The sequence below is a fragment of the Mytilus galloprovincialis genome, chromosome 1 (assembly GCF_965363235.1).
Source record: "Mytilus galloprovincialis chromosome 1, xbMytGall1.hap1.1, whole genome shotgun sequence".
Taxonomy (NCBI): Eukaryota; Metazoa; Mollusca; class Bivalvia; order Mytilida; family Mytilidae; genus Mytilus; species Mytilus galloprovincialis.
The window spans coordinates 83,490,804-83,502,355 of record NC_134838.1 but is presented as its reverse complement, the minus strand read 5'-3'; the positions used below and the strand labels follow the sequence as shown (position 1 = coordinate 83,502,355).

The 11,552-nt window shown below is 31.4% G+C and overlaps 1 protein-coding gene across 1 annotated transcript; it reads left to right on the top strand.

Annotated features, from left to right (window-relative positions):
* Nucleotides 1–10,775, top strand: LOC143042297 (sentrin-specific protease 8-like). The gene is made up of 6 exons (XM_076214570.1): nt 1–158; nt 4,682–4,770; nt 5,026–5,134; nt 7,400–7,515; nt 9,134–9,187; nt 9,451–10,775. Exons 1-6 carry the CDS (start codon nt 31–33, stop codon nt 9,624–9,626), a joined length of 672 nt encoding a protein of 223 aa, XP_076070685.1. The 5' UTR covers nt 1–30; the 3' UTR covers nt 9,627–10,775.
* Nucleotides 10,776–11,552: the final 777 nt, after the last annotated feature.

Sequence of the window (11,552 nt, the reverse complement as noted above, 5' to 3'; positions counted from 1 at the left end):
AAAACGGAAGTGACGTATTAATATGGAGTTATGATCATGGCAGATGGAGAAAACGATGTTGTTCTAAGTTTTAACGACAGTTTAGTGCGGAAATCTGATATTGATTTACTTGACGGTCCTCATTGGCTGAATGATATTTTAATAGGCTTTTGTTTTGAGTATGTTAATCTTTATTTGTGCTATTTTAAGACATAAATAACCAAACATTTTCATCCAGAAATACATTTGCTCTTGACCCTGAGACTACTAGTACATGTATGATGTTGACATTGTATGAAAAATGCGTATTCAGCAGTTGTGTGTATTTTCAAAGCTATCTTGTCAATTTCCAATGTATAGTTTCAAATTATTTGACATCCACATAGTGTGTATACAATGAAATGAAATTGTCCCATGGGCATGATGATGAATTTACTAACAAAAGTAATATCAGATTATTAAACATCTCTGACCTCTGAATCCCATTTGTGGAACACTTAGCCTAACAACTTACAATAGACCCTTACCATGACACTGAACTGTATACCAACTTTTTTGTTCTGATCGTATTTATTTTACGTCTACTTGCTTCAATGTATTACATGAAATACAAATATTGTAATAAACAGATTAACATGATGTTCTTTAGTCCAACAGATTGGGAAAGATCCTCATTTATGGGAATTGCTAAACTGGTTTATAATTTTCGAATATTTTGGCAGATAAATGAATATCGCAAATCCACATAAATGTATGCACATGTTTAATTATTTCTAATAGTTAATTATAAAGTGTTCAGTAAACATGTATATTTTTTTCTGGTCTGCAGGTCAATATGGACATTCAAAGGGCGTTATACTCCATACATATATACAAGGGTCCGGAAACGGTCATATATGCCAGACATGACCGATTTGGAAACTCAAAAGTCCTAAATCATTTATTGAGATTTAGGTCAAATTTTATTTTTCAACAGAAATAATTTCGGTCATTTCGTTGAGATTGAGTTTCAAATCGCCATTTTAAACATATTTTTGTTTTGTTATCGATTTTATGTAATTAAACTGCCACTCCAGTAAAGTGTTATAATCCTGAGGGCTCTCCTAATAGCTATATTACTGCCTCGGGGAACTATTGGCTAATGATCGCTAATCTCTTTACCTGTGTTTTTAATTCACACCTGGCTATTAATCACAAGCTCCGAACTAATATTATTAAGAAATTAAAATTCAATACCAACTGTCTTCATTATTTAATTACTTTTCAGCTAAGACAATTGTCAATTATGATTTAAAATTAAATTAAAACTTGATTTAATTTACGTAGAAAAAAGATTTTTTTCACTACTAACACACGTGCTTTGTTTACTATGATACGCATGCCTAAAATTCTCTTCCGCTGATTTGACACTAAATCGTAAATTTTAAATGATTTCTTGCTAAATAAAGCAAGTGCAACTATTTTCATTAATATTCTTACACTATTACAGGTAAAATATTTAAAAAAAACGATGTTTTCCTGTGAATTTGATAAACAAAACTAATCCCGGGAATAAGTCCGGAATTGTTCGTTTTAGTATTGTCGCATTACATCCGGTTTGAATTTCGACTTCAGAATCGAAAGAAACGTAAGCGATGACTGAGAAAATTACGATTTTGAGTCATTAAAATCATTTTATTCTTAAACTGTTGCCTTCCCTTAATTGCTCTTGATCGATTTTAGGAAAATGGTAGGATAAATCATGAAGTAAACGCGATGCAACAGTTAAACAAGTTCGTTGATGCTACGAGTAGGAGCATACTCATGCAGTAATGATATTTTGACAATCTGTTTTTGAAAAGGGGCACCAACTTTTAAGTTATATGAAAATGACCGAAATTAGGTGAAAAAATTTCCGGATCCTTGCATATATACTCTTAGTTTATATATGTGTCAAATAATATTAGACTTTAATGTTCTCTCATGTTTTTTGTATATATAAAAAAAATATGTTGTATGAATATGTTGTACGAAAGCCAATAAAACAATCTCCATCCAAGTAACAATATTTAAAAGTTAACAACCATTATAGGTCAAAGTAAGGTCCTTGTCACAGAGCCTTGGCTCATACCAACAAAAAGCTATAAAGGGCCCTAAAAATGACCATTCAAATAGGAAAACCAACTGTCTCAGTGGCAGATCCAGCCATTTTAAAAAGGGGGGGTTCCAACTATATGTTCCCATTCAAATGCATTGATCGGCCAATTAAAAGAGGCCAGAACTCCCCTGGATCCGCCACTTTTTAAAAACAAGAAATAAGAAACCTGTATGAACCACATCAACAAACGACAACCTGCACTAAACAACAGGTTTTACCCTTAATATGAGGCAGGCATTACCTGTGAATGGGGACGAAGTTTGTTTAAATTGTTTTTTTTGTATTTTAAATATTTGTTAAAAAAAAGATACGGAAATACCGTAACGTTTCCGATTTTGGTTCTGTTGTTAGGGATTTTACTTGTGACGTTATTTAAGTTATGACGTCATGTTCAATGTAAACAAAGAAACGCAATGCATCAGGTAGGCCTAACGTTTATTCATACCAAAGACAAAGAATGATTAAAAATGAAATATTGGTATTGTGTTCCTTGAGTTCCTATATTTTACTAGACTAATCAAAGTCTACAACAACAAGACCGGAAGAAGGAAGTAGAGTTATGTGTTCTGCGCAGATCAGGAAATTAAAAAACACGACAAAAAAAAATTGAACGATTTTGAGTTCATTAGGCCACACCAATTTGATTCCTTGTTCGACGGACCCGCCCGCACCTATTTTTTTCAAAACAGAATTTTTTTATTTTTTTTATGTTCCCGCTTCCCGCATCCGGAAATGTAATCATGTCCATTTCCCGCACCGTTTTTTTTTGTAAATATTATAAAAAGATATCAACATTTGTTTTTAAAATCACAGTCTAAACCTGTATATAACGATTTTAAACATAAAAGCACCCCACCACACTTTGTAAATATCTGTGAGAATATTTGTTTCAGCATGAAACCTATTTATCCAAAGCGGGAGTGCTCCGGTATAAATTTAAAGAACAAAAAATTGGTTACTTTCCCCCTTACTTATATTCCCTATCGAAAAAATGTTCGTTGTGTTAGAATAAAGTACAAAGAACTTCTGAAAGATTTGCCTTCAACTGCAATTATATTGTATGCTGGCAAAACAAAACTATCCATAGCCGCTGCATGTTTATGCACCTGTCCTGATTGATTGAGGGGCCTGTCGTTCAGCAGTTATCGTTTGTTGATGTTGTTCATTTGTATTTTCCCGTTTGGATATACATGATATATAAATTAGATCGTTGGTTTTCCTGTTCGAATTGTGTACGCTAATAATTTTGGGGTCCTGTATAGCCTGCTTTTTGGTCTGTATCAAAGCCCTGTGTAAAAGGCCGTATTTTGACCTGTGTTTGTTATTATCAGGTTGAGAACAATCATCCCTCAGACAAGGGGTCATTTTACTGATGTAGAAAAGAAAATAGAAATACCAAGGATTTGTATAGTTCTTCTATACAAAACCTTTGAAAACTTAGAATTTTGAACTCATAAAGAGGAGAGTTACATCATATTTTAAACAACTTTTTCTAAAAGAGGGGTCCACTTATTTTGAATAATATTAAACTGTTAAAGTAAATGTGTTAACATGGTTAAAGTCCAGGAATATTACAAAATTCTTGGACATGTTTTGACCATTTAATACCAGATAGATATATAGTTCTCTGAGAAAATATGAGCCCTTTTGTACAAACAAATATATTATAACTTATATTGATCCCTCATAAAACATGTAAAAGGGATATTTATAACATTAAGGGGTTGTCCCCAAACTGAATATGACTTAGATGGAGAATTGTCTCATTGTCAGTCACACATACATAGACCAGATTTAATTATTTCTTGGTGAACAGGGAAAAAATACTTCAGAAATTAAAGAAATTTGTCAAAGTACAAGTGATAAATCAAGCTTTAATATTGTCAAAACCTACTATTTTATGTTTACAAAAAAAAATTATAATCGCTCGCCTTTACTTTTCAAGCTTCGCCTCAAAAATTTGCAAATTAAATATTTTTTTATTAAAATTTTCAAATCGCTCGCTCGCCCCAAATTTTGGAGTCCAAAAATCCGTAGAACAAGAAATTAAATTGGTGTGGCCTTAGTACAATGAAAAATTCGGGAAATTTTCCCGATTTTTTTTTTTTTATTATTTTTTTTTTTTATTGAATTTTCTACTGTAATAGGGGACTTCGTCCCCTTATTAATTAGAGACAAATTATATAAGTCACTCTTGATTATTATTTAACCTAAAAAGTATATCAAAGCTAAAAGTTTTCAAGGGATTAACTAACAATGACTATTTGTGATTAACATGATCAATAAAGAAGAAGTTATTTAGGAAATAAAATTCGATAAACTATAATAAAAATATTAGATGACAAGAAAGACATTTGTTCAAGATAGACAAACTACAAATAGCAATAAAATCATGATTCAGATAATTTTGAGATGGTTTTGTAAATATATGACAATATTTTAGTTTCTGCCAAAACATTAAATTGGTCATAAAGAATTTGCCATAAATTAAAACCTCAAAGTGGGGATTTCTTGTCATGAAATTAGAATTCACTTCCAGTGACATAAGTTTCGATCTCATTTTAGATATTTTGAACGAGAGAAATTCAATCATTCAGCAGATAGACTAGCATTGATAGTTCCTGATGTGGCACAATTTATTAAACTAGCTCCAGGTAAGTATCTTTTTATCTGCTTATAGTTACAAAGTTAATATGGACAATTAGAGCACAACTGGTCTTCATGTACATACACTTACTCAGAGTCATTTATTTCTCAGAAACAATTTATTCACTGACATAAATTTCATGCTTTTTCGAATAACTCCTTATCTAATTTAATTGCTTGTTTTTGATGCCTATAGTACCTTTAGATATTGATTTTGTATGTAATATCATTATATATGTTTTCCCTCCTTATATATATTTCAGCTGCAGATCTTACTTCTAGCCTTGAATCACTTAACCTGCCAACAAAACAGTTTGTGTTTCTACCTGTCAATGACAACGAAAATGCAGAGACAGCAGGCGGCTCTCATTGGTTAGTACAAGATAGTAAATGAAGCTATTAATTTAATTTGTGGTATTTGTACATATAATTGACAATATTTGTCTTCATTGAACGAAAATGCAGATACGTCAGGAGGCTCCCATTGGTTGGAACAGGATGGTAAATGAAGAGATTAATTTAATTTGTGGTATTTATACATACACATTGTAATTGTCAATATTTATCTACATTTAATCATGAATATGATTACAATATTTTTCTCCTGTGCATGAATAGGATTACTATGTCATGTGTTCTCTTGTTCATGAATAGGATTAATGTGTGTTCTCCTGTCATGAATAGGATTACAATGTTTTCTCCTGCCATGCATAGGATTGCAATGTTTTCTTCTGTCATGAATAGGATAACAATGTGTTCTCCTGTCATGAATAGGATTACTATGTGTTCTCCTGTCATGAATAGGATTACTATGTGTTCTCCTGCCATGAATAGGATTACAATGTGTTCTCCTGTCATGAATAGGATTACTATGTGTTCTCCTGTCATGAATATGATTACTATGTGTTCTCCTGTCATGAATAGGATTACTATGTGTTCTCCTGTCATGAATAGGATTACTATGTGTTCTCCTGCCATGAATAGGATTACAGTGTTTTCTTCTGTCATGAATAGGATTACAATGTTTTCTCCTGCCATGAATAGGATTACAATGTTTTCTCCTGCCATGAATAGGATTACAATGTGTTCTCCTGTCTTTATTATAATTTATACATGTTATACAATGTTTTTCTCCTGGAATGTATATAAAGGATTACAATGTTTTTCAATATGAGTGAAAATGGAGTATAGAGTCTGAAGTTGATACTCTTTACTAGCAGTCAGGGACTGTGCTGAGTTTCCCCGATGTTGCCCATTGCAATTTTTTATTTCATTTAGCAATATTTCTTGCATCAGCATTTATTTTGTGTCAATACAAGGAAATTCCCAATTAAATGTAGAGTAATTTTGACAAAAGAAGGAAAACAAACTTATTGTAACAGGTCTCATTACCCAAAATTATTAAGGCACACAAAATTTCAAGTTCAGTTTTCATTGTCCATAATGATCGAGATACCCAAATACTAAGATTTATTTTTGATATCTTATTTTTAGAATACAATGTGTATAAATTGTTTCTGATAATGTTTTAACATGATACATTAATGCATTTAATTTCAGGAAAATACTGTTTCTCAGATATTTTAATTATAAAAAATTATTTCCATGACCATTCATTTATTAGGGTCGGTGGGAATAAAAAAAGCATCAAATATCAATTTATTTTTTATACCCCCGCTTTAAAAAAGGGGGGGTATACTGTTTTACCTCTGTCTGTCAGTCCGTCCGTCCATCAGTCCGTCCATCAGTCCGTCCGTCAGTCAGTCCGTCCCATGAAACTTTCGTCACATTTTTCTCAGGAACTACACATCCACCCTTTCTGTAATTTGGTATCAACATTTATATATGTCAGCCATACCGTGTGATGCGTTTTCAGATTCATCACTTGACAACTTCCTGTTTACCGAACACTTGTCTGATTTTACACATGATAGCCAAGTTGAAAATTTTCGTCACATTTTTCTCAGGAACTACAATACAAGGATTTCTGAAATTTGGTTTCAGGATTTATATAAGTCAGCTATACCGTGTGATGCGTTTTCAGATTCATCACTCAACTACTTCCTGTTTACCAAACACTTGTATGATTTTACACATGATAACCAAGTTAAAAATTTTCGTCACATTTTTCTCAGGAACTACAATACAAGGATTTCTGAAATTTGGTTTCAGGATTTTTATAAGTCAGCTATACCGTGTGATGCGTTTTCAGATTCATCACTCGACAACTTCCTGTTTACCGAACACTTGCATATTTTTACACTATTAATATTATCCACTTGCGGCGGGGGTATCATCAGTGAGCAGTAGCTCGCAGTTTCACTTGTTTTCTCTGCGGAATTATAGAGTCGGCGGATCAGTAAACCACATTAGAAAAAACCTTGCCTAACTCAGTAACTGTGTTTTAGACCAAACAAAAGGATGAGTGCATAATTAGTTTCCTCCTTTAGAAATTTTAAGTAAGTAGGTAGGTCACTTGGACTTTTTGTTTTCTTTTGGTAAAAAAATTATCGTTGAATATATTGGAAGACTGTAAACATTTTTAGGCTTAAAATAGGATAAATTATGTATCATCAATTTTAGATTATTTAGATATGTTATCTATGTTAGATATGTAGATACTATTGTATATTTTAGGAGTTTATTAGTGTACATAAGAAGTAAACAAGAGTTTAGACATTATGATTCCTGTACCAGACATAATGAAGATATTGCCAAAAAATTAGCATATAAAATACAGCCTCATGTACATGGTGAGTATAAGAAACTTTTAACTCATATGCTGGTATAAACCTTTTTTTATACAGTATCTTATTTGCAAATCTTTTAATTTTGAAGAACTTGCGAGAAAAATTTTAAATAAAAGAAATTTTTGGTATAAAGCAGAAGATAAAAGATAATTAAAAGAGTTTAGGGCTTTTCCAGAAATAATTGGGTTTTTTTTTGGGGGTGGGGAAAGGAAGGGAGGCACTTTTATTAAAATTTGATGGGAGGTGGTTATTTAAGAAAGATTGCTTGTATGGTGGGGTCAAATAACAAGTGCCTTCCTTCCCCCAATACATTTATTTTTGGAACAGCCCTTATACTTTTTACTTGAAATGACTGGCGTGTATAGGGGTGAAAAGTCCATGAGGATATAATTTAAAAAATAAGGATTTTATTGTAATTCAACATAAAAGATCAACTTCAATCCTGTTTTAACTGACCCTGGTCAGTCTTTCCATCTGTTTATCCCTCCGTCCTCATATAGGATATATATGGTGTGAATTTCTTTGTTAATTAACCTTTTTTGTGTAGAAAAAAATAATTGATGCAAGCTATACTTTATTGTAGTTTTAACATGGGTAGGCATTATATTCGTGATTATTTTTACCCAAGTGAAAGTGAGGGCTAAAATAACAGGAATATAAAATAACACGAATATAATGCCTACCCATGTTAAAACTACAATAAAGTATATTAAGGTAATTTCTATGTCCGATGTGTATTAAGAGTAGAGCATTTGTGTAGGCTCTTACATGAACCTCCCTTTTTTGTTTGTAAACAAACAAATGACTGGCAGTGTGATTTTTTAGAGTGAGGAGTGGATTAGTGGCACGTTCCTTTGTGTGTTAATATGAGTTTTTAGTGAATGCGTGTGTATATTTGTATATAGCACATTAATAGAGTGCACCGTTCTAGAATGGGGATTCATACATGTAGAAAGAACAGCTAGCATGAACAGTTATTGTATCTAGGTCAAATATGTCAATTTCGAACTGCAACATGTGCATCATTTAAGAGTTTGGAAATGTTATAAATTAATGAAATATATTAATGTATGCTAATTTGATAAAATTCAGTATTCTGCAGTAGTCAATATACACATGTGCAAACAAATTTTATTGGATTTAGAGCATGGGGCCACAATTAAAAATATTTTGGTTTGCCCAAACCCTACTCAAGGTTGAGACAGTGGGTAGGTAGGTATAGGCATTTTTTTTTTTTTTTTTTTTAAAGAAATTGAAGTATCAAATGTTTATTAGTCTTCATGCCTATCTGATTAAAAAAAAACTTCTTCAAATTAGGACAATAAAAGAATTTGAGTTGGCAGCTTTTTTCTGGGTAGATAGGGTTTGGGCAAACAAACCTATTCTTTTTTATGGCCTGGGTTTATTCACAAAGTGAAAGAAGCATGACATATTAGAATTCAAGATATTTTCTAAACATTATTTGGAACTCGATATGTAAAGAAACCGATAATCTGTTGAAACTGTATGTTTACCTGCATATATATGTCCTTTTCTTTGTGTCATTTGGTTTCATTGATGTAAAGCCCATCTCTTCTTTCATTCATATACAGTGATATGATTTTCTGTGAAATATTTGTAGCCCCTATGGGAAGAATGAAGTTTATAGAAATGGACGGACCTCAACAAGAGAATGGTAAGTTCAGTAATCTGTTATAACACTGTGAATCCATTTACAAACAAAAGTGTGAACATTACTCAACTAGGAGTGAAATGTCTTAAATGTACTAGATTTATTGCCTGGGAAATATCTGGAAAACTCTTTTTGAGACTTTAATAATTTTTATGTTCCAATATTTTATTAAAGTAATAGGCCTAAAATGGCTGTTTCCAACTCAAGTTAATTTACCTACAAGCTTATAGTTGCCATGAGTTATTTGTTTAATTTATGTTTTTCAGGTTATGATTGTGGAGTTTATTTGATAGCCACAGTAGAACATTTATGTAAGGAGTTGTGTGAAGGTTACAACATTCATCTGAACGATTTAGTGACTCAGGAATATGTAAGAATTAAACGCAACCAAATTAAAGAACTTATACATCAAGTTGTGGAAGAATTTGGAATTCGCAGTTGACAGTCAGATATTTTAGATGAAATCTAGTAATCAAAAGTGGAAATCTGTACCTAATAGAGATATGTATGTTGTTGGACGAAAATGAGCTGTTTTCTTTGCTGAAAAGTATTGAGGAAGAAGGATTAACAGCATTTAACAGGGAGATATTTAACAGGAAGATATTTTGTTGTTCTAATCTTTGTTACTATGTTTTATATTAGACAAATTTTTAAATATGTAATTTTTTCTGAAACAATTTTTTTTTCTTAACAATTTGAAAGCAGGTCAGTTTAGTACAATTAATATTAATAACCTCTGAATTTGTTACAGTATTGATATTGCGTAATTGATTGTATTAATAAATTATTGTAAGTGTAACAGTTCGCTGAATGTGGTTTGAATATACAAAATGAAAAATAGACCAAACTCAGGGCTTTATTTAATGTTGTGAAATACTTGTAAATTCAGAATGATATCAAATAGAGGTTTTAAGAGTATGTAAATAACTGTAGCATTACTGTAAATAAGGTCAGATTTTAATGTATCAAAATATAATTCATAACGTCTGTTTTATATCTCAGACCATCGATTTGTGTATCAGGTATTTTGATTCTTAAAAACCAATCATATTTACGCATGTGGGGAGATTGTAAAGGGTTTTTGAGTGGAAATACTCTCTTTCCTTATAGGTTTGAAAGTCCTGAAAGTTATTTGTTCTTTAGTTTTGATATGTTAAGTTCTGTTCTTTCTTACTTAAATTATAATTGAGAAAAAACAATTGAAAAGTAAAAATACTGAATCATTTTGCAGATGTGTGAGAAGATATAGTGTGAACCTGCAATTTGAACCTATCTTTTGAATTTTACATCTGATAACACTTCATGCTGTAAATTACTTTTTTTAATGAAATATGCATACTAAATAAACTAGAACCGTTGTTTTTTTCTGATTTTTTTGGCCAGTTTGATATTGTATTAAATAAAATTCATATATGGGATGCAAAAATTACACAAATCTATAAGTAGAGGCCAGATGAAATTTAATACTTTTAAAGTGCTATGTGTTATGTGTCAGAACAACAAAATTGTGGTGTGACACATGTTAACCTATGCTTTTACCAACATTAAAGTGCCTTATATGAGATTCTCTGTAACATGAATTGTATTACATTTAATACATGTATCACTTTTTAGTATGTAAGATTTGTGATAGGTTGATAGAAGATGGGAAATCCAATGAAGAAGTATTTACATGCCCTTCTGCACCAGGCAGCAATGAATACCATTTATCCTTGTAAATTAGGTTAAGTTTTTGGTTTAGATACTTATGTCAGATATATATATGTTTTCCTCAGTCTTATTGTATTTAGTACTATGCTGTGCAGCAACATCTAATGACTAAGGTCTGAGTAAAAAAATATTTTGTGTAATTAAGGTAGCACAATACAAAGATTTTTCATCCCCAATCAGACATCCTTAAACTGATGTAATTCCACTCATCTTTCTTTAAATTTTATAAATGAGGTACCAAAAGAAAGAAGAAAGATTAATCTTTCAAAGTGTGATAATTTCATTATGACATAATTAATACATACTTAATTGTTATGTAATTAGTTGCTATATTGTGATATTCTCACTTGAATGAATTTAGCTTCTTTGTTATTCATAGCATCCCAAAATATTTTATAGATTCTTGCACAACACAGTTTGACCTCCAAAACTGTGTCTCAGATTTTTCCTATGGTATTTCATTCTCTCATAAATCTTCAATGAAGTTTGCAACATCAATTCATAAGAGATCACTAAATTAAATTGGGTATAAAATTTGTTCTATTGATGTTTTTGGAAATCTGAGACACAGTTTTGGAGGTCAAGCTGTGTTGTACAAGAATATATAAAATATTTTGGAATGCTATGAAGAACAAAGAAGCTAAATTCATTCAAGTGA

What these genes read in the sequence shown, in the direction of transcription:
- LOC143042297 (XM_076214570.1), top strand. Translation starts at nt 31, where the DNA reads ATGATCATGGCAGATGGAGAAAACGATGTTGTTCTAAGTTTTAACGAC. An exon ending in ACAGCAGGCGGCTCTCATTG is followed by an intron (nt 5,135 to 7,399) that starts GTTAGTACAAGA and finishes TGTATATTTTAG; the next exon opens with GAGTTTATTAGTGTACATAA. An exon ending in AATACAGCCTCATGTACATG is followed by an intron (nt 7,516 to 9,133) that starts GTGAGTATAAGA and finishes AAATATTTGTAG; the next exon opens with CCCCTATGGGAAGAATGAAG.